The sequence below is a fragment of the Meriones unguiculatus genome, chromosome 8 (assembly GCF_030254825.1).
Source record: "Meriones unguiculatus strain TT.TT164.6M chromosome 8, Bangor_MerUng_6.1, whole genome shotgun sequence".
NCBI classification, from domain to species: Eukaryota; Metazoa; Chordata; class Mammalia; order Rodentia; family Muridae; genus Meriones; species Meriones unguiculatus.
Genome location: NC_083356.1, coordinates 116,900,301 through 116,923,912, shown reverse-complemented (window position 1 = coordinate 116,923,912; position 23,612 = coordinate 116,900,301). Strand labels below are relative to the sequence as shown.

The window sequence follows — 23,612 nt, the reverse complement described above, 5'->3', positions numbered from 1 at the left end:
TTTACCTTTGATTAGTGAGTCCTGGTCTAAAGGAACTTTATTTTCACCAAAAAACACTTCCTCGTTATTTGCCTAGAGTGTACAAGATTCTGAGAAAAGTTCCTTCCCTGTACACACAGACCTACCAAACAGGAAAGGATGTTCAAAAAGTCTAGTCGTTAGCAAAAACAGGCTGTTAAGCAGTAAGTTGGTATATTTTTAAACAGGCAATGGCAGTAACTTCATAGAGCTTCAGTGGACAGTTTTGGGAACCGGAAGGTAAGCATTCATCCATGCTATTTAGATCCTAGAGGATCACTAAACAGGCAAATTTGAGCTTTAAAATATTAAAGGATGGGAATAAGTTTTGTACTCTGTTTTTTGTATAACTGTTAAGGATTGGGTTTTGCTTGGGCGCACATAATGTGCACACCTGGTGTCTCTTAAAATACAGAAGAGGGCTTCATTCCCTGCAGCCAGGTTTTGAGTTACTAGATGGGTAGGTAACTGAGACCCAGACCTATGTGTTCTGCATGAGCAGCAGAACCATCTCTCCAGTCCCTTCCATTGCAGTTTTTAGTGGCTCTATCTGGAGTTTATAATAGGTAATTTTGTTGTTAGGCAATGAGTTTCCTTGGTTAATTGAAACATCCTTTATGCTTCAGATAGGCTGCCTGCTGTGAATTAAGTTGTCTGTGCCCTCATTTAGTAAATACCAGGGTGCAATTAGGTTCTGTCTAGTCTTTCAAGCCTTGCCCATCAAGTTTAGATTCTGAACTCGTCCTGTGGGCTTGAACAATTTATTTGAGGGTTATTTTGTGTTTCCTGAGCTGTTTCATAATGCTAACATAAGATACTGGGTTTGGGGCTTAGAGGCTTAACAGTATAGCTTAGGTTTGGTTCCCAGCACCCACATGTGGCAGCTCAACTGTCTACTTCTAGTCCCAGGGGATCCAGTATCCTCTTCTGGTCTCTTGAGAGTGCCAGGCATACAAGTGGTGTGGACAGACATCCAGACAAAAATACCCCTAAACTTAAATTTTTAAAAATGTATTTGCTTGGGAATTACAGTATATGCCTTTAACCCCAAAATTTAGGAAGCAGAGGAAGGTCTTTTTTTTTTTTTTTTTCCTTTTTTGGTTCAAGATCAGCCAGGATTATTTGGTGACACTGCCCTTTAAAAAGCAACTTTTTTTTTTTTTTAAGTTCATTTTGTTTAGAGCCCAATCTGGCATCCATCCTTTGGCTAAAGCCTTCCAAAACTCTCGAGTTACATTCTTGAACATCCAGTGTTTGCACATGCCTAAATGTTGTCTACAGTTAAATGTTATCTTGAAAGTCTTAGAGGCTGAAGAGATGGCTCAGTGATTCAGAACACTGGCTGCCCTTCCAGAATCCTAAGTCCAATTCCTAGCACTAAGAATCTGATACCATCTTCTGGAGTGCAGATGTGCTTGAAGACAAAGCACTTTTTTTTTTTTTTTTTTTTTTGTAAGTTATAAAAGCCTTTCCTGGCTCAGCAGTAGGTGTTTTATACATTTAATCTTTATTTCATTTGGTGGCTCTTAGGAATTTACAACATTACTAAGAATGTTGAAGCTGGGCACAATGGCACACACCTGTAATCCCAGCACCAAACGTGTGTGTATAATATATATGTATGTTGCTTTTTTATTAAGTCTTGATACCTGTTGAGAAAATGGCCCAGTGTATATGAGCTCTTGCTGAGCAAGCATGAGACCCTGAGTTAGACTCTGCAGCACCAATGTAAAAAGCCAGATGTGATCACATATGCCCACTGGGCCTTGCTGGGAGCTAGCCTTGCTCTAGGTTCACTGAAGAGATGGTGTTTCGAGATAAGGTGGAGTGAAGGCAGCACACCCCACGTCTCCTGGCCACATTTGCGTATATACTGCACAAGGTGATTCCAAAAGCTAAATTAACAATGTTAAAAACTATGCCAACAGTACTGCCTTAAGTTAACTGAAAATTGGCTAAAAGTTGTTTTGGTAATTGTTTTTTAACATCCTGAAAGCATATCTAAACCTACGAGGTTACGAGTTAAGCCTATATCTTGTTTTTTTTTTTTTTTTTTGTTTTTCCTTCAAGCAAAGAATTGAAGTCATTAAGTCTTTTCTCAACTCTTCAGAGTAATTCTATCAACTGAAACTGCTTTGTTTTGTTTTGGAGACAGGGTTTCTCTGTCCAGCCTTGTCCTGGACTCGAATTGTAGTCCAGACTGGCATGGAACTCACAGTGATCCTCCTGCCTCTGCCTCCCTGAGTGCTGGATTAAAGGAGTGCACCACCATCCCCAGTGAAACTTAAAGTCGGAAGAATGATGAATTCTTAAAAAAAAAAAAAAAAAAAATGGACACTCGTCTCACAATGTAGTCCTGATGGGCCTGGAGCTCTGAGATCTGCTTGACTCTTCCAAGTGCTAGCAGTAAAGTTGTGTATGTGTGGTTACATCCAACCTCATCATCACATACATTCGAATAGCGTCTTCATCCATTGGAAAGCGGATGGGCAGGCCTTAGATGGATGTGATTAAGTGGTTAAGAGCATTTGTTGCTCTTGCAGATGATCAGTCCCACATGGTTCACAACCATCCATAAGTCCTGTTTCAGGACATACGTGCAGGCAAAACCTTTAGAAACATAGTCTAAGGGCTGGGGAGTGGCTGGAGACGGCATGGCTGTTAAAGAGTAAGTACTGCTTTTGCTGAGGGCTAGACCTCGGTTCCCAGCGCCCAAGTCAGATAGCTCACAACCACCTGTCACTCCTATGTCAGAGAATCCCAACACCCTCTTCCGGTCTCCACAGCCACACATATATGGGCATACACATAATTAAAAGTTTAAAAAAAGATTTAGAATACAACGACATAACCTCAAAGGTGCATGTTACCCTACAGAATTGAATTAAAAGTTCAAGTAAGGTTTAAGCAGTTGGGCTACATTTGTTACTTCAAATGCAGATCAAAGGGATTTTTGTTTTTCATGGTTAAGCTAGGATTTGTTCTGAACTTTTCTATTTTAAGACTGTGTATGGGTGTTTTGCTGCATGTGTGTCTGTGTAATTGGTACCCACATAGGCTAGAGGAGAGGGTTGGGTCCCCTGGAACAGCAGTTACAGATAGTTCTGAGCTACCATGCAGGTGCGAAGATTTGAACCCACATCCTCTAGAAGAGCAGTCAGAACATTTAACCAGTAAACCATCACTGCTCACTGTAAGTTTAGGTACTGAAAGGTCCTATGGTCAGTTCCTCTATGAATGGCAGAATCATCCAATTGGACTGTGAATGTGCTTAGATGGATGCAGTCTATTCCTGTGTGCTCCAGATGGGGCTGCTCCCAAGATTCCTGTCAGTTTCACTTTCATTTGGAATAAAGTGTCTTCTAGGGTCATCACCCACACCTCTAGAGGAGATTGACAGCGTCAGAGAACCCAGGGAACCTATGAACCCTAAGTCTACTTTCAGTGCAACCCTTCAGTCGCAGGTTATACTCTCACTAGTTTTTCACCTTTCCAAAAATAAGGTTTGAAGAAGACAAAGTGTCCTTTTCTGGGTGTTTCCATCTTAGAGCTGAATGGAGGCTGAGTGCTGAGGTCATCCTTTAGGAAATGACTAGCAACCTGGTTCAATCTGGTGCCTGGGCTACTAAGTACATTACTGGCCCTAGTGTAGCCATAGGATTATTGGAAGATGATTTACAAGATCAGAGTTACAACTCTGAAGTGCATCTATCTCCAGAACCCCCTCCCCGAACACCCTATGTTTCGTAGCCCTGGAACTGGTCAGGGTTTGAACATGGGATAATTCTTCCTCCTGAGTGCAACCATCACGCCCTGCTCTTTTGTTTTTTTCTGAGACAGGGTTTTTCTCTGTAGCCTTCACTGTCATGGACTCCCAAGCTAGCCTCAAACTCCCAGAGATCTGCCAGCCTCTGCCTCCCAGAGTGCTGGGATTAAAGGTGAGCACCACCCCGCCCAGCTCCTGCTCCTAACTCTTAAAATGGCAACAACAAAAAAGCCCCACTACAGTCATGAGATGGAATTGACCTGGTGTTAGAAGGGTTGTTTGCACATTTTAAGATCAATTTTAAGGGCTTTTTAAAAAAAGGATCTACTCATTTATGCAATATTCTGCCTGCATGTGTGCCTACATGAAGAGGGCATGTAGATGGTTATGAGCCACCGTGTGGTTCCTGGGATTTGAACTGGAGACCTTTGGATGACCAGCCAGTGCTCTTAACTTCTGAGCCATCTCTCTAGGCCCCAAGGGCTTTGTTTTTATAGCCTCTACATGCCTAATCATTCTCCACCTATACATATGTGAGCCAGTTTTCCCACCATTAGAATTTCCTCATTCCTGGGTAAACTCAATTCTTTGATTTTAGAAAACAGTGGCTCATCTTTTAATCCCAGCTTTCAGGAGGCAAAGGCAGGCAGATTTCTTGAGTTCAAAGCCAGTCTGGTCTACAGAGTAAGTTCCAGGACAGCCAGGAATACAGAGAAACCCTGACTTGAGAAACCAAAAATAAGGAAACTATGCATGTTAACCTCACAATTGGTGTCTCTGGCTCCATCCCTTGCTTTCTGGACTGCTCAGATGACAAACCAGAAGGGAGTCTCAAATCTACTTCAACCCTAGCTCCTTTCTAAACACTGCCCACTGCTATGCTTTTTATAGCTCTGTTCATTTCCAGCAACTGGGGCTTGCTCAGCTTTTCGTCTGTGGAGTTGCTGTTAACATATAATGATCTGAGCCTGTCTTGACCTACACCTTCCAAGGTCATAATTGTGATGCTTTTGTACTAGTATTTACTTTTTTTTTTTTTTTTTTTTTTTTTTAAGAAAAGGTCTCTCTACATAGTTCTGGCTGTCCTGGAACTGCCTATGTAGACCACACTCACCATGAACTTGCAGATTGACAAGTCTGAGAGTTCTAAGAGTTCCAGGGATTGAAGTGAGCCACTATGCCCAGCTCTTTAAATTTTTATTTATTACAATTTATTCATTTTGTATCCCAGCTGTAGCCCCCTCCCACTCTCTTCTCCTCCCATGCCCCTCTCCTATACTGATAGGGGAGGTCCTCCTCCCGTTTCATCTGACCCTAGCCTATCAGGTCTCATCTGGACTGGCTGCATTGTCTTCCTCTGTGGCCTGGTAAGGCTGTCCCATCCCCCAGGGTAGGTGATCAAAGAGCCAGCCCCTGTTCCCCTTACTAGGGAACAGTTTATTTTTAAACAGGCTCTCTCAATCTTTTTTCTTAACTTAATATGCTTCCTTAGAGTGCCATTTCTAAGAACACAGGGATAATAATATTTTTGTTCTTTGTGCTAGAGTACTGCAAAGCAGCATACCATTGTTTTGAATAAACACTCTCACTGCAAACACGTACAATTCCTTGGTATGACAATCCCAGTAAACCACATTTGGTATAAAAAAAAAAGTCTTATTTTTGTCTTTTTTGAGACAGGCTCTCACTATGTAGCCCTGGCTCTCCTGGAGCGCAGAGATCTGCCTGCCTTTGCCTCCTGAATGCTGGGAATAAAAGTCAGGTAAAATCATACATAACTATAAAATGCTTCTGAATTTCCAAAACCATTCTGAAAGTATAAAATAGTCAAATGTGTTAAATGGGTGATTGGCCAGTGGACAATACTGTTGTAAATAAACTCAAATAATCCAAAGTAATTTAAGTCATGATATTCCTTTATTAGTGCCAGCTCCTTTAATTTTTATGAGCTAAACAATATAAAAATGCCATTTCTTGTTCATACAGTATATAAAAAAGTATAGTGGTTTGGTTAGTTCTCAATAATTTGCTTTTAGCCAGATGTCATATAAATCTATGAATGTAACAAATAAGAACAGTATAAATAAGTTTTGTAGTATTTACACTTACACAGAAACTAGCCCAAATAGTGCCCTAAGAAATTAACTTGGGTTAAAATGAAACAGATTCAACATTGAGACTTTAATGCTTTGTAAAGTTTCATATTATCTCTACACTAGCTTTGGCTGTAATTCTGCACAGTTACTTATAAAGTGTGTTTCTGCATCTCACATCACAGTAGGAAATTTTAGCAGTACAAAACAAACACTAGATCAGAAAAGGCTCCATCTTCCTGAACCTAGTTTTTCTTAGTATCTGGCTTCTTGCTTTTGGGAACAAGGAATACATTGCCATCTCTGGTTTGCTGCAGGGAGTATTCACTGGGAGAGTAAGGCTTCCCATCCTCATCACGTAACATACTGAAGACTTCAAGATACAAGGTGCTGAGCTGCCTCTTCAGTAGATGGAGGTTTCTGTCGTTCTCTCCCTTTTCTCTGAGTAGTTTTTCTCGCTCATCTTTTAAGTGGCCTAAGTCTTGCTCCAGTTCTACTATGTTCTCCAGTTTCCTCTTTCTGCAGTTCTGAGCGGCGACTTTATTCTTCCCTCGCCTGCGTATATCTCGGATTAATGCAAGTTGAGCTTCGTTGAATTGCTCCTTGGACATCATTTCATTGAAGTCGTCAACAGGGAGGTTAATGATTTTTTCCACAGGGAATGGAATATGGAGAGCTTTTGCCCTAAGCTCATCTCTTGTGAGATGAGCCTCTAAGCGGCTTGAATGTTTGTCTTTCGTGAAGGGGATTTTTTGATGACCAGGACTGACAGGCATTTCTTTTTTGGTTGTGTTTTCACACTGGGCATCATGCACAGAAATGTTGTGCCCTTGAGCTGGTGACAGAGGTTGCACTGTATCCCCAGAAGACTGTGTGGGCTGTGCTTTCGGACCATTCTGTTTGACACTTCCAGGGGCACTGTCTAGCTCTTCCATCTCAGAGTCACTGAACCCAGGCGGTGGGTCTCCGTAAATGGAAGACTCCACAGAGTGCTCTGGGGATGCCCTGCTGGGACTAGTGTTCAGTGAGATGCCAGAATCCGAGTCATTGAACTCTGCTGTGCTGTCAGGGTGCTTCTGGTTGAAAGCTTTACAAAGTGACAGATCACAGCCCTCAATAGGCCCAGCCAGAAGTTCAGAGAGGGACTGGCTGATGGCAGCAGAGGAAGGCATGCTGCTACTGCCACTGGGCTCTGCTATGAAAGCAGAATAAAATTCATCACCAAAATCTGTGTTTAATGTGGAATCTGAGTCTAAGGAGTTCAGCTGGCAGGCATCATCCGTAGAGAGGATGCTGCTGAACGAATCCTCGAAACCATGAAGAACATGCGGACTGCAGCTGCCTACTTCTTTCTCCAGTGAGGGGATGGACGAGTAATAATGGTAATTGCTGTCAATTTCTGTCAGTTTGGCTTCTGTGCTGGGAACAGTGGTAGTCTCAACCAGCTGCTTGTTTTCAGTATTAAGACACTAGAAAAGAAGTTCATACTGTATGAATAGAGGCTAAGCATTTTTTAGATCAATTCCCTACCCCCACTTCCAAGGTGTTCTTTTCAATAATTCTGATAACTCCATTTTCAGTTGATGATGGTATGACTGTCAGAGCTCTAAATTAGCATTCAGGCTTAGAACAAATTTATTCTAAAAATATACAGCCTGATTAACTAAAAACTGTATGTGTTAAAGAAAGCCTAGGAAGCTCTCATGAATGGTTTTTGTTTGTTTTTGAGACAGGGTTTTTCCACGTGGCCTTGGCTGTCCTGGTAAACAGGCTGGCCTCAAGCTCACAGAGATCTGCCTGCCTCTGCCTTCCCTGAGTGCTGGGATACAAGCATGCGCCATTGCGCCTGGCTCCTCTCATGCGTAATTTAAACAAACCATCAATTTCTTCCTGTAAGTAGGTGGCATGTAAATAATAAATAACCAGGGTGACTAATTTGAAGGCCGCAGAGGCGGCGCTCGGGCTCTCTCACCTGTAGCTCGGGAATGGACAGCAGCTCCTGCCACACCTGCTCCATGTCTTGCTCTACGCTGCTTAAATCAGCCACTGCCTCCAGAGAGCTAGCAAGTGACTGAGCCTGCTGGCCAGGGGCACTGAAGACTGGGTTTTCAACGTGGCTGGGAATATCCAGGGCAAGCGACTGAAATGTAGGTGAAGAAACCTAAGATTGACAAGGCACTTCCATGAGTGAAAGCCAAGGCAGCCACAGACAGCAGCAGCTCTCTCATTACTGACAGTAGCTTCTATAAAATGAGACATTTCTTCCTTCCCAAATGACCTCACATTTACAACTTACTAGGCTACTTCATCCATGTTTTTAAGGATAGACTTCAAAATGGACTTCATTAGGACTTCATTTGTATCTATAGTATCTAGCGGTGTTCTTCAAACAACAGATTAAGATTGTTAATCAAAGTTCTGGTTGATAGCTGCTCTTTTCTGACCAAAGTATTTTATATACCTATATCCATTTCCATGGAAATTATTCTGATCCATGTTTTAGCTCTACAGTAAAATGGACTTGTGTGATCAAATTTTTCCTTCTATAATTTTCTTTTATTCTGTTAGAGACACATTAAAGGGACTAATACCAGATAAGGGAATTTTGCTGTTAAGCAAACAATTTTATACCTCATGGTCATCTACAAATGGGAATGTCTCTGCCAAAAGCTGCATGCAGTCTTCAAAGTACAAGGCATCTGGTTTGGGAATGTGGGCAACCTGGAATAAGAGGGAAAGGAAAATCATGGATTAATGTTCTAGGCCCAAAAGTCATGACTAGCACTAACAATTGTTCATACAATCACCAAAGATCTCATTTCGAAATTCAGTTTCTTGCACAGATTCAAACAAGATCAACTGGGTTCAGATAGTAGCCCCTCCGCCTTTAAATAAACAGTGCTGGGGTGGGGGCTGAACCCAGGGCCTTGTGCTAGGCAATAACCTCCCCTACTTTTCTGAGTGATCTGGGAAAATTATTTAGCACTTTTAAGCTTTGGTTTAGTTGCTCATCACCATATAACATGGGAGTCATCTTAACACAGGTTACATCAGTGCTCACTCAGTGAGGGCCGTGCCTGCACAGCACTGTGAGCAGCCCGCTCCTGTTAGTGCCAACTGCATTACTGCCGCTGTCTGCTCCCGATAGGGGGCCCGTAACTCACAGAGTGCTCCCTGTGGGCTGTGCCCTGCTCATCCCAGGAGCTCAGGTACTGAACTCACTCAGGTACTGAAGCTAAGCTAGGAGCTTGACTTGGTCACAAAAGACACAGTAAATGGCAGAGCAACAAGTCAAATACAGGTGTCCGCTTTCTCTGTCCATTTGCCTCAGATCCCGCCAGTCTTTGCCCAGAAGCAAGCGCACCTGGGAGTAGCTGGCAGATGCACTGGTGTCTGTCTGGATGTGTTGGGCTGACTGAATTGGGAGGAATTCTCCTGTCTCCTCATCCAGCTGTAACTGAGCGAAGAAGGCCTTCTCCTGTTCCTTCTGGAGTTGCTCTTGTCTCTCCTTTTCAAGTTTTTTCTGTTTTTCCAGTTCATAGTCCTTCTGCCGTTGACTGAAGTCAAACACTTCTCGACTTACCCCAAGGTCGATGTCTTGCCTCCAGAGGATGTCAATCAAATCCATGTCCTACGTTTAAAACAGAAAATGATGGAGAAGCCATGGTTTAGATGGTCCACACGGTTGTTAATTCACACGCCACCGCTGATGGGGAAGAGCACAAACTCTGAGCGAGAATACAGACTAGCAATCTACAATGACACTCAATTCCATTCACTCCATCTGCTCACTAAAAGCAATAGCACCTGTCTACAGCACCCATTCTAATCACAATTGGGTCATTAATGACCGAGTAACAGCAGTAATAGACAAAACTTATGCATATTTCTCATTAGTGTGCTTTAAACTGAATCCTACACCTCTTCAGAACAGAAACTATCGTAAATACACCGAGCCACTAACGTCTGGGGAAAAGATTTGGCTTCGACGTGTTCGGCAAATACCCCACTTACAGAGTGAAACAGATTTGCTACTGAGCGTTAGTCTTTAAGACACAAGCAGAAGTGAAGCCTACTCCCGTCAAGGCTTAAAGGTAGTGTCTGCTAAGCACTGAGCTGGACCTCAGACCCTGGAAATGTTCCTAAAGGACAATCACTGTCCCAGAAAGACTAAGGTAATCATATTTAAGACATGGGAACCTTACAAAGACAGGCCAAGGTTTCATTTTATTAGCATTACTATTCTGAGAGAATGCCTCACTCTGTAAGCCCAGACAGTCCTACTCTACCTGCCAAGTGCTGGGGTTAAGGCATGTGTCACCAGGCTTGCCACTGGAGCAGTCTCTCCAGCCCCAAAGCAATTCTTCTGATACAACTAAATTATAGTTTTTGGAAAAGTCTGAAAAGGTAGAAAGTTTAAGTCCATTTCTATTTAATAGATCCCTTATATAGAAAGCAATAAACTGAGGATAGACACAGGCTTGTTGGTTAGGAGCACCTGCTGCTCTTCCAGAGGACCCATGTTGGTTGGAGTCCCGGCACCCACATGGTGGCCCCCCAACTGTCTGTAACTCCAGTTCAGGGAATGTGACACCCTCCCTGGCCTCTGTGGGAACTTGAAATGTGTGTGATATGGTTACATACACATCGGCAAAATGCTCATAAAATCTTTTTTAAAAAGAATGTACAAACATCTTCCCTGAACTCTAGTTTCAGTGTGTAAGACAAGTACAGCTTCCTCCACCACTTTACCACATGTATCAAATGTAGAAAATGTGGTGGGGACTCCCCCATGCCCACCCCTGACTTAGGGATCCTTCTTCCAGCATGCCCAGGCCTGCCCAGAGGCAGATGGGGTCTCTGAGTTTGAGGGCAGCCTGATCTACAGAGCAAGTTCCAGGACAGCTAGAGTTACACAGGAAACAAACAAAAAGATACCCCAGAATCAAAAGCGAATATTCAGTTTGTTTTGAGACAGAGTTTCTCTGTGTAGCCCTGGCTGTCCTCAAGCTCACAGGGATGACCCCGAGTCAGCTGCCCGAGTGCTGGGATTAAAGGGATGCACCACCCCCACCAGGGCAGGTTTTTGTTTTTTGAAACGGGGGCTCATATAGCCCAGCGGACCTTGAACAACTAACCCTTCTGGCTCCAGTACCAGAAATACCAACACCTAACCCCCAGTTATGATTCTGTACAAACAAGGACTGAAATAATTTCTGTTGGACCACCTGCTTACACGTCTGACTTCCTGAGCATCCCTAGGACCCAGCCCTTAAGGACTGGGGGACAATTTCTAATGGAACTTACTCTCAAACTACCAGTATCAGCCATGCCAAGAGTTGACTTTACCACAATTTATTTTTTGTTTCCAGTAAATGATAATGCTTCAAACTTCAGAGGGTGTTAACTGTTCTTTCTTACCCCAGCATGCAGATGGTTGCCAAATGAGACAAATGTCTTCATAAATATAAAATAAGCAAGTATGATAAGTGTTGACAGTGATGGAGATGTGCTGTAAGCAAGTCCAAACTCTAGGCCAACAGATAACAGTGGAACTGGGGCATAACATGGGACTAACTGAGAATTCCAAAATCATGGATGGTTCGGCGATGGAGCTGCCACGTCCTTCCTTGAGACATGTCCACACGTAGTGCTGTTGTCCTTGTTTTTTACAGGAGTTGAAACAAATTAAAACGTATCATTTTGGTGGCAGCTGAACTGCTGAGAGCAGTGAGTACCTCCATGTACTTTACCGTCATCATGGGCACGGCAGTCACCACCAACAGGTATGATGACTCTACCTCAGTGCACATCCCAAACCAACTTGGTGTGCCTTTGTTTTAAAATTTCCCAAAACGTGAGTAGAAAAGAAAACCCGGGAGGGTCCTCAAGAAGCAGGAAGGCCCACCTGGAAACAGCAGCTCCCACAGCGGAGCACCCATTTCCAGCAGGAAGGGCACAGAGAGGGGTTTACACCTAACTGGTCTTTGTTGTTCTTTGCTTTTCAGACAGTCACATGTAGCCCAGGCTGGCCTCAGATTCATTCTGTAGCAATGAATGGCCGGGGAAAGGGGAAGGGAAGGGGGAGGGGAAGGGGGAATAGGAAAACTGCTTTTTAAACCTAGCTGGGGAGAGGGTTCAGCAGTTTATCATGTACTGCGCAAAGAACCAAAGTGAGGTTCCAGAACCCACATGAGGTTGCTCACACCTGCCTGTCACTGCAGCTCTTGGGGATCTGACACCCCGAGTTTAACACACATGCACAAACAGAATTAACAATAAGCTTTAAAGAGTAAAAGCAGGCTGAATTTTGAGAAACTTTTATCCTTTGGTTTCCCACACACCATACATTCTCCTTCCAGAGTAAAGGCCAGGGCTGACCCTGCTTAGCGTGAACAGACTGGCCGTGTTCAGAGCTGGGGTCACAGGCCTGAATGTACATACTCTGAGCAGAAGGCAGCAACAGTGTCTAACATGCTTTGCTGTTTTTAACTTCCACACAAGTTCCAGAAAGAAAATGTCTGAAATTTAGTATTTTTTCCCTCTTAAGACAGGATTTCACACTGCAGCCCAAGATAGCCTCAGGCGCACAACAATCCTCCTGCCTCAGCTTTCCGAAGCTGGAATAACACATGTGTGCAACCATGACCTGTGAAACATTCGCAGTGTTACACTGGGAAAAAGCATTACGCAGAAGTCTGTAAAGCTAAAGCTCGGCCCAGAGGCCCACAGCTCTTTTCTGCCATGACCTAAGCACGGAGCACTTCCTGAAAGGAGCCCTGTGACTGGCGCATGACCTCCACCACAAACACCATCCCTGAGCCTCTGCACTGTCAGGCCTGCATATCACCTCAGAGGAAATACTAGGGCGGAGCCTGCCACAAGCCAGAACACGACAGCAGACAGCAGGGAAGGGAAGTGCCCAAGGAGAACCAAAACTGCTCAGAGCCAAGATTTTGATGAGCAAGCTGGCTGCCAGACCCCCAGCCCTGTGGGTCCCCAGGTGGGAAGTCTGGGGAGGGAACAGTTAGCATAGCCTTCCAACACACATTTTCTCAGACTAGAAAACACTGCCCCAGCATAACACAAGGGCCGGGGTGAGCCTGTGACACAGGCAAATGCTGCCTGCCACTTACAGTCGCAAGTGTGTGCTCTTCATTGCATTCTGAGTATGTTCCAAATCCCACTACAAACTTAGCTCACACGAGAGGGAAACAAAATGTTTGGACAATGTATGTTAAATCGCCATCTGGTCTAACAAAAAGTTACATTGGGAATGTGTAATCATCACTTGCTGTCTGGGTAAATCCACCACAGGCTTCATGGAATGCTAGAGCTGGACAACAAATTCATGCCATTTTGAAATAAACATCTCTGCACAAGGTAAACAGAGACCTTCAACACTGAAGCCATACTGTGTTTCAAGCCTATTTTAGTTCTTTGAACAAACGCTAAGATGATCTTAAAAAAGAGGGGGAAAATGAAGCAAAGATATGATTCCCATTCTAAATTAAAGCTTTTCAGTAAAACTAGCCCTTGGTATATTATTAAAGCTAGATCTTAAAATTTTTATTTCTTTTATTGTGTCAGGGGGTGGGAAGCACAGAGTAGGAATGGAAGTCAGAGGCCAGCTTCCGGGAGTTGTTTCTCTGCCACGTGGGCTGAACAATGGCCATGAGGTGGGAGCAGGCGCCTTTATCCACTATGCCATCTCCACCACTGCAAAGCAGCATCTCAAGACACTGTTAGAAACAGTATTGTGCTTGTCCTTTAGCACAGAATGAAAACTGATCTTTGATCCCCTCCCCTTCACAGAGACAGGATCTCACCGTGGAGACCAGGCTGACCTCAAACTCATCATCCTCTTGACTCAATCTCCCAAATGCTGGGCTTACACACAGGTGCATTCACACCCCGAAAAACACACATTCCAAAAGTCATTGGAGTGCTTCCCTGTGTTCTCTTTATCATCCAAATATTAGTTACTACAATTCTCAAGTGGGAAGCACTGTCACCTCTCACATAACCCAGCTCACGTCCAGGTGAATACATTTACCCAGAAGATAAATCTGTTTAGTAACCCCCCCAAGACAATTCTCAAATACTTCTGAATAAAACCAGATAGCAAACATGACTCATGAGAGCTAGCACAAACTATAAATGCAATGTGGGGCATGCCTGAAACTTAAGAACTGGGTAAACAACAGCACAATTAGCCCTCACAAGGTTCTACTCTGTGGTCAGAATGCTTAATAAATAAAGTAAAATGACTCCAAGCAGACATGTCTTTAAAAAAAAATCTGTCTTACTTCTGACTGTTGCACTTCTAAATATTTATGCATTTACTTCTCTAAAGCCCCTGGCCCATGCTGCATTACCTGGTGACAATACAATGCCACCTGTTTTTCAACAAAAATCCCAGAGGCGGTACACTGGAAAGAATAACTCATTTACACCTGGTGGGCTTCTAACACTCGACACTGACCCAAGTTTTCCTCCTACACAAACCCTGCCTGAACAGTCAGCAACTAGAGATTTTCACCACCTAAAAATTCCCAAATTCACAGCAGGAATGAGTAACTCGGAAGTCAAAGCCGGGATCGGAATGTGCCATCCTTAGGCTGTGGCCGCTCATCCAGGCTACCGAGTGGTCTGCTCCCCAACCGGCAGGCTCCCAAGCCCAGCACCGTTCACGGGCTGCTTCCTGTTCCCATGCAAGGTTCTTAGCAATGACTCACTCAGCCCAAGGAATCTGATCCGGCCAGCTTACTGGAACTCTCACCCATTAGGCTGTCCGTAACCTGCGACGCATGATGCAAGACAGCGCAAAACTGGAAAGTGAAGGCAGTCAGAACCGAGACTTTCTCTGCAGGCATGCTTGCAACGTGATCAAAATGAAAGCACAAGACCTTTAGCTACTTTCCAAACAGCGGGCCTGCAGCAGACCCCACGCACTCTGACTCCTCCAGGGCAAGTTTCACAGTAGGTTTTCAATAATTAGTCTGGTTGTGCTTGAACAAGGCAGGGCTAGGGCTTTGTAGGGGTGACAGAGGGCAGCCCTCCTCTGTCAGAACAGCTCGAGGTAACAAGTGACCTCTGGGATGTGCTTGTCTAATTGTCTGCATCCTGAGTGAGCGAGCAGCCCAGAGGAAGCCTTTGATGAATGTTCTTCAGTTACCGTTAGACTGACATGCACATGTCACTACCACAAGCACCCTCAAAAACGCTGGTTCCCTGTTAACCTCCTTCACCTCAGTGGAAACAAACTCAGTAGAGAAGACAGGCAGCTCAGTGCCTTGCAGTCTCCACCCTTGACTTCTGTGACAGGGTCAGCTCAAGGGGGAGGCCTCAAATCACAGAGGCTCTCCACAGAAAGCTCCGATGCACCTACTGCTTCAGGTTCCTTTGTGTTCTTTTAGGGTCCCCACACCAGATTATCTAGTTTAATCATTTCCAGACCTAATTACTTACCAATTAGCTAAAAATAGAAATAATCAAGACCGCCCACCTCGTCCACCTCATCCACCTCGGCTTAAGGGACACATGAGCACTGCTGCAGACATGGCCGCGTAGATGCCAGCAACGCTGAGGGACATGAGATATGAATACAATGTGCTGAATTACATTCAGACCACACAGAACTCCAAAAGCTTTTTTTCAAATGAACTGGGAGTACTTTTAGGGTACTCTGCAAAGGGTCTGCTAACTTTTTGAAACTGGGAACTTATATAAGTATGATCCCTAACCCCAGACAAAATTTTTGTGTAGTCCTGGCTACCCTTGAACTTGGAGATCCACCTGCCTGTGCCTCCCAAGTGCTGGGATTAAAGGTGTGCAAACTCCCCACACCCACTCTCAACAACTACAAATTTTGTTTTGTTTCTTCAGACAGGGTTTCTCTATGTAGCTTTGCTGTCATGGACTCACTCTGTAGAGCAGGCTGGCCCTGAACTCACAGTGATCCACCCTGTCTCTGCCTCCCTGAATGCTGGCTGGGATTACAAACCACAGCGCCTGGCTTTTTTTTTTTTGACTCTGTAAAATATAAGGAAAACCTCACAAATTTGTCTCTATAAGGGCACGCTAACCTTAGTCTAATTTTCCTGCATTTTCTGTTCAAGACAAGAGCAAGCAATATTTCTTGAGGTAACACGCACTACTGGCTAACTCTCGTCTAAAGTGGTGTTTATAAAGATGGTGGTGAAGACCAACAGGATTAGTGTGCAATCTAACCCAAGTGGACCTTAGTTTAGCTACCCACTGAATAATACCCACATACAGGTGACATCTAAGGGGTCAGGGACAGCGCTGGGTGCTAGGAATGCAAAAGTAAAGAAGCAGTCTGTGGCCCAGTTATGAGAAGGGATGAGCAGCACAGAGAAGTGCCACCAATGAGAGCGGGTATGGCCCTCAACACTGGACATACACACAGGTGAAGCCTGCATTTCTGGCATGGTCGCACACCCCTGTAACTCAGGAGGCTGGAGCAAGGATGGTCATGAGTTCGAGATGAGCCTAGGCAAGAGCACCGCTGTCTCAAAAACAAAACAAAACACTATTCACAGCAGTGAATGCACACAAAAGTCAACACAGCTCCAACTTTCCCACTTGACAGTGGCTGTATTTTCCTTGTTCTCAACTGTGTACATCCCCAGACTCCCCAAAAAAGAGGCTTCAATTCTCTAGCTCATGAAAAATTCTCATCCCCGGAGACTTCCTCCTTGCATCTGGACTTTTTGGTACTCGTGACTCAGGTCACATGGGAGGCACTGTTTACGCCACACAGTCGCAGAATGCCGCCACTGAATGGGCTGTCTCCAACACCCACACAGGACCTCTACTCCTGCAAGGAGCTGAGATAACCTGCCAGGGGCAGAGGGCAAGAATTCTGAAACCACCTCTAGTCCACCTGTCTATTTCTATCGTCTTTACCAAGCTGGCAGAAAAGAAGGACGCACCACTGCTTCACTAGCCCTTCTCAATGAGCTGTCTATCTGCTGGGGTGTTTTTTGTTTGTTGTTTTTTTTTTTTTTCCAAGACAAGGTTTCTCTAGCTGTGCTAGAACTCAGCAGAGCAGGCTGGCCTCAGACCCAGGGATCCACCTTCAGCTGCCTCCCAAGTGCTGGGATTAAAGGTGTGAGGCATCACACCTGGCATGTTTTTGTGCTTAAAATTTTTTTCCATGTGTTTTTGTGTGTGGGTGCATATGTCAATACATGCAAAGGGAGGTCAGAGGACAATGTCTTCATCATTTGGTCTACCACTTTGAAGAAGGTCCCTCCCTGGATCTGGAGTTCATGTCTTTTGGCCAGGTTAGTAGGCAGCAAGCTCTGCTGATCTAAGACCCTGGGGTGATTCTCTGGACTTTGTCAGGTTGTTCTCTGAGTGCTGGATTCCAAACTCTGGTCCTTAGAGCTGTGTGGCAATCACTGTTAACCTCCTTTCCAGCCCCTACGATGTTTACAGGAGGGCTTCTGTATGAGGGGGAAAGTCCAGACACTGTCACCCTCATGTCTTAATGAGCTCATTGAAGCTTTAGGGGAGGACCTATGTCTCTCGAATCACATGTTCAGCAACCAACAGAGTTAGGACTCCAGCCATGAACTTCTGATTCTGAGGGAGAGAGGGGAGTGTATTTTCCAGATGCTCAAGCATGTTGGCAACTTGTTATTCATATGAAAACAGGCAAAAATGTGGCATGGAGAAATGGCTCAGTGGTTAAGAGCACTCACTGCTTTTCCAGAGACCCAGGTTCAGTTCTCAGTACCCACAGCAGGTACTGGAGTTACAGGCTCACAAATGCCTGTAACTCCAGCTCTAGGGAATCCAATACCTCCTTCTGGCTTCTGGGGAAAATGCATATACATTCATATATACACACGTGCACACACACATATAAAAGTCTAGAGGAAAACTAAGACTTGGGAGTCTGCCTTCTGGTTGCCTACCTAACAGAGGGGGCTCAGATCAGGACTTGAGCATCTGGGCTGCCTAAGGAAGAGTTTTGTATTGAAATAAATCTCATCGAGTCAGCATCTGTTCTACACTGTTTACATGTCTTACCAAGGGGGTTTCTAACAACGGTCTGATGACACTGAATTCTTTTAAGGTTTTGGTCTCTGAAATTAAAATATTTTAGTTTCAGTCTCTCTCTTTTTTCCAGACACGGGTTTTTGTGTAGCCTTGGCTGTTCTGGAATCCCTTTGCAGACCAGGCTGGTCTTGAACTCAAAGATCTGCTTGCACCTGCCTTCCTGAGTGCTTGGATCATAGGCGTGCGCCACCTTGACAGGCTACTGTTGCTTCCTCCTTCTCTACCTCCTTCTAAAGTCTTATATAATATAGCCCAGGATAGCCTCAACCTTACTATGTAGCTGAGGATGACCTTGACCTCCCAAGACACTGTAAGTACTGGTCTGCAGGCACATGTCTTTACACTTACCTGGCATATTTTAATTGAGATAAACACTGCCAAGTAGCCCTCCAAAGAAGTTGTGCCTTTTGCACTCCCACCAGTGGGAGTGTCAATTCCCCACCTTTCCTAACTCATCAACTCTGTATCTTACATCACAAGATGTAAGAATGTGGTACCCACTCAATAAACAAACACTGGGGCTTGGGTGGTGTGATCCAATGGCAGAGCACTGGCTTAGCATGGACAAGATCCTCAATATCTTTATCTGTAGATAAACACATGCTCACACAATTTGTACGGGGCCCCCTGTAATCTGAAATAAAGTCTTTCTTACTTTTAACAATGATAGTGGGACTACAGAAGAGAATAAACTCCTCCTTTAGAAGCATTAGCAGCACTTTTTCAAGGAAGCCATGCCCAGCCATGCTTGAGCCAAGATCCTCTTGCTCTCACTGTCTGCACATCCACAGGGACAAAAAGCAGAGGCTGTGGTATATAAAGATGAGAGTGAAGTCCTAGCCTGGGCTAGACAGCAAAAACCTGCTGTGTGGGGTTTTCTCTGCAAAGCTCTACTAACAGCCTGTGAAATCCTATTATCAGAAACGCAGCTGACATCTGACCAGATAGTGCCTCCAGGGACTCTGCACCTTTCCTTCCGGAAGCCTTCTCCAGCAGCAGTTCTGAATAGCATGCCTAATTCAGAAGAGCCTCCCAGTCCCCAGTCTGGCCTCTCTCTAGAGTAACCAAAAGACTCAAAAAGGCCCAAATTGAACAATGCGGGTCACATACCCCCGAAAAGCTGACTGCTCAGCCCATAGCTTCCCAAGACTGGGGATCAGGCTAAAAAGCCATTGGGTACTAGCCCTGACATTCAGGTGTCTGAAGGTCACAAAACATTCACTTGCATCTTTATGCCATGTAATCCCTATGCCTCTCTGTGTGAAGGTCAGGGAGAGAAAAAGATCCTGGGGGGAGTAAAGACTGAATGCACATGGGCTGTCTGCAGTTGGAGCCACCATCTCCACACCTAAGGGCTCCGGTCACAGAATACAAGCCGGAGCTGGAGAATCAGAACATCCTTTCTCTTCTCTCTCTCTCCTCAAAAAGTAAGTAGCACTCTGGTTTGCTCAACGTAGCTGTAGATGGCCTCTTCAAGACAGTTTTACAAATGATACCATGAAAATGGACTAAATTTTAAGCGATCTGACAACTCCGAACACATGAAGTCAGATTCTTTGTCTTTCCCTTAAAAATGAAAGTTATGGATGTGGTGAAAAGAAATCTATGGCTCCGAGTCAGGCAAGATGTCTCATCCCCCAGCTACCAAAGCCTTTAACTCTAGCACTCAGGAAGTAAAGGTGGATCTCTGAGTTCAAGGCCAGCCTGGTCTACAGAGTGAGTTCCAGGACAACCAAGGCTACACAGAGAAACCCTGTCTCAAAAACTAAACACCTCTGGCTTTGGGAGGAAAAGACTTATGTTAAAAATAGGAAAACCAATCTAGAGTTTTTCCAACATGGATGTGCACACTTTTATTGTTCATTAAAGTGTTACTACACTGCCCCAAAATAACACACACGGTGAACACCTATTGAGCAGTATCCTTTCACTGGTGGGGGACAACAGCCACGGGCCTCTCTACCTGCAATCCTGCCTTTTTCTAAGGACCTGTCTTCTGTTTGTTAACAGGAAGGAGATGAAGCTGTGGTCTACTGTGTTGTCACTGTGAAGATGACCAGGTGCTAGGCCCTACCTGAGACTGGGTGCCACCAATTTATAGAAATATTGAGCCTTGCTTTCAGCACCTGCAGGAGGGCAGAGTTAGACTGCAAGATATCTAAAATGCCTTCTTCTAAGTGCTTGATTTTATGATGTCCAAAATACAACTGAAAATTAACTTTTTACGTAAAAATATATGCTAATTTTAGCTTATAGGATGTTCTAAGGCAACTCTAAAGTGTAATGTGAATGACATATGTAATGATATTGTGTGCAGCTCAGACACGATCACAAAAACACAGTGACTTCAACTTGAACAATGTATTTAATCCAATTTGCTCAAACGGTATTTTAACATGGTAACAAAACTTGCTGTGCTGTTAAAGTGACAAACACACTGAAGCACAGGACAATAATCCTGCCCAATGAGACAGCAGGACATGAAGTCCACAAAGGAATGCCACAAGCCCACTCCTGAGCTGTGTCAGGGACTGCCTACGGCATGAGATAGAAAAGTGGTTTCTGCTCTTTGTAAATGTCCAGTTCACTAAAATTACAACTCGAGCTTCTCAGCTTCATGTATCGCATCTCAAGACTGCCAAGTGGCCAGTGACTGCTGCGGTGGCAGCACAGCTCTGCAGCGCCTGCACTACGGCCCGCACTCCTCGGGGGTGCTCCAGCTAGGCAGAGGCTTCCGTGAGGCTAACGACTCGCCCGGGCTGCAGCTGTGGACATCAGCCGTCCCGGGTACTCCAGGTATCGGTGAGCCAGCTTGGTGAGTGTGAATTGCAGGATTCCTAACGACTAACTCAACAGGTTATTGTGCAGTAGTGGCATAATTTACACGAGATGATTACCATGCTTGCTATACAGACCACATGAGGGACAGACAGAAACGAGGGGCTCTCCATTCCAAAGAAATTAGCCCTGAGCTTGGAAACTGTATTTCACCTCGTTTCATACATACACATCTGAAATGCATACAGTACTCACGGCTGCTGCCGACTGCCACAAAGCAGGTCAGGTCTACTCAGAAGGACTATTAGGACGTGAGAGCCGGCTAAGCCAGTCGCTCGAGCACTCGCTGCTGTTAAGACACGCTGGGGTCTGTTCCTGAACCCACACGGCACTTCACAACCATCTGTAACTCCACTCCCAGGGAATCTGATGCTCTCTCTCTTCTGGACGCTGAAGGCATCAGGTACACATGGGGTACACAGACATGCATAAAGGTAAAACACCTATAAAAAGTAAATTAAAAATCTACCATATAGTGTGTGAGACACTGGTCAACACTGGGCCGTGAGAAGGGAAGGTTCCGGTGTGGACAGTGTGAGTCCACATGAAGCAGGCATTACAGCGCAATGGGCACCATACTTCCTACGTGCTCAAAAAACTTGTTCCAAAACTTGTACCGCCTTCTCTGAATGCACAGCAATCCATCAAGTGGCCAGTATGTCACCATCATTCTGGAGTGAGAAAACGAAAGCACGAAGAGCTTTAGCACTTTTGCCAGCGACCACCTAGCACACTGAGAGTGAGCTCCAGAGCAGGCACGGTGACCAGCACGTGAGCTCTCACTCACTCTAGAACACAGGCTCCAACTCCTCAGCAGCCCCTTTCTTTGGGGAGGCTGCTCAGACACTGGACAGCACACTCTACCCTGGAAGACTTGGGCAACCTTTGCTGTAAACCGTGGGGGTCTAACACAACAGAAAGCCAAGATGACACCAGTCTTCACAGCATGATCTTTTGTGTCAAAAAGTAGGTAAATGCATCTTGAAACTATAAAGGAGAGGCCAGGGTGTGACAGTGACACTATCAACACATCATCTCTCGCAGCAAACGGCAGTGACTGTGAAAGCAGCTATGTTTTAGGCTTCCGGGTGAGGCCACTGCATGAAAAACACAAGATGAGGCCATAGCTTGTATCGGTACCCAGCTCCTGCGTGGCAACAGACATGGCAAATGTAAACACTGTTCAGCAGTGCTGTCTCTTCCAGGATCCTGGGAGGTTTTCTTTTTCTTCACTGCTCTGCTGAATTTTGTAAAGGCCAAGGTTATTTTAGAAGCGCTATTACAAAACAATACTTTAAAGCCTTCATCGAAGGGTGGGGGTGAGGAGAGGACAAGGGATGGGATGGCTCAGTTTGCGTTTGGATTTAGCCGGACACCAAACTCATTGACCTCACTCGCCAAGTTTCTCTATCCAGCTGCACTGACAGGACCCTAGGTTCCTAGGCCAGTGTCCCCAAGTAATAAATCTTGTGCAAGTGAAGAGTCAGGCCTGGAAGGCCTTCCACGCAATGACAAGAAGGTGGAAGGCTGCCCAGGGGAGCCTAGGCAGTGAGTGGCCTTTGTTGCGCTAAGATACATGAAGGGCCTGGCCAGGGGTTGGCTTTTAGTCCCAGGAGACCTCAGTTTCTAACCAGGCTCCATATAATGAGGTCAGGGAGTGCACATGGAAGGCTGCAGAAAAACAGGACATTTACGGCAAAGAACACAACAGAGCAGCAAAGCCTGATCTCTGAGGAGGCTGCAAATGGAGGACTCAATCTGGCTTTCAAGAGGCCAATGGAAATGTCTATTGCTACACATTCAAACGTTCCTGAGACAGAGTCCCAACCACTGCAGCTACTGCTGTTGAATGCATGTGCCAGAGCCCACTGCTGTTTACTGATACATCACAGACACAAGCCACAGTAGAAACCACAAGACCCACCGTAACGAGCTATCCATAAGGCCCCTCTCTAGGCCCCAGTTCTTTACTGAATGAAGAGCTCCTTCTATCACAGGGTGTAATAGGATTGTGACCAATAAAAATAGTTTGTTAATGCACACAGCACCAGTGTCCTGGGAAGAGCCCAGGACACTGCAGCTGAAGTCAGGATTTGTGTTTTCATTTTTCCTGGGTGAACACTAATAATTAGTGTGACCGAAGCCAAGGATAGGACTGCTACAGAGAAGCAGACAATACACTGACCCAGAGAGGCCCAAAGCAGCACTCCCTCCATGCCATTTCAGAGAAGAAAAGCAGGTATTCTGAAAGCAATGGAGCAAGACCAATCTTCCATCAAGGGAATTGAGCATGCTGGCATATGAGTTCCTTACCAGAACTTGCAAACATGGGCCCTGCGAGGCCGAGCACAGCCGATTTCACTTCATGACCAATGAAGAAAATCTACTTCCTTCAAAAAAAGTATTTTAGGGTGTGTGTGTGTGTGTGTGTGTGTGTGTGTGTCAGAGAAAGATGAGACAGGGTCTCATGTAACTCAGGCTGGATTCAAACATGTGTAGCTCAGGCTAGCTTTGAATTCTTGGTCTTCCTGCCTCCACCTCCCATGCGCTAGAAATGCAGGCATGTGCTGCCATGTCTGGTTCTAAAGGTTTAAACTGAAAAAGTATAATTTAGCCACCATCAGAGGTCTTCAGTCCATGGGTTGGTGGCGAGTGAACCCAGCTGCAAGAACAATGTTCATGCCTGCTGTACAGCAGGGCCTCACTCTCCTCCAGCCTCCAAGCTGCCCATCTGGCTCACTAAACTTCCTCATCCACAGCCAACCCTGTCCTTTCCAAAACCTCCCAAGGCTTTCGGGTGCCGT

At 45.1% G+C, this 23,612-nt stretch overlaps 1 protein-coding gene across 7 annotated transcripts in view; it reads right to left on the bottom strand.

Moving 5' to 3' along the window:
• Positions 1-5,682: 5,682 nt before the first annotated feature.
• Nfe2l2 (NFE2 like bZIP transcription factor 2) overlaps positions 5,683-23,612 on the bottom strand; it is a 34,526-nt gene continuing 16,596 nt past the window's right edge. For 3 of the 7 annotated variants that reach the window (XM_060390429.1, XM_021658676.2, XM_021658682.2), the window contains exons 2-5: positions 9,242-9,508; positions 8,509-8,598; positions 7,850-8,038; positions 5,683-7,346 (exon numbers count right to left, since the gene is read on the bottom strand). In XM_060390429.1, coding sequence (XP_060246412.1) covers positions 6,123-7,346; positions 7,850-8,038; positions 8,509-8,598; positions 9,242-9,505 — 1,767 coding nt within the window. In that variant the 5' untranslated portion in view covers positions 9,506-9,508 and the 3' untranslated portion in view covers positions 5,683-6,122. Of the gene's footprint in view, positions 7,347-7,849; positions 8,039-8,508; positions 8,599-9,241; positions 9,509-21,277; positions 21,480-23,612 lie in introns of all 7 variants that reach the window. The other 4 variants (XM_021658678.2, XM_021658680.2, XM_021658677.2 and 1 more) reach the window with 3 other exon arrangements.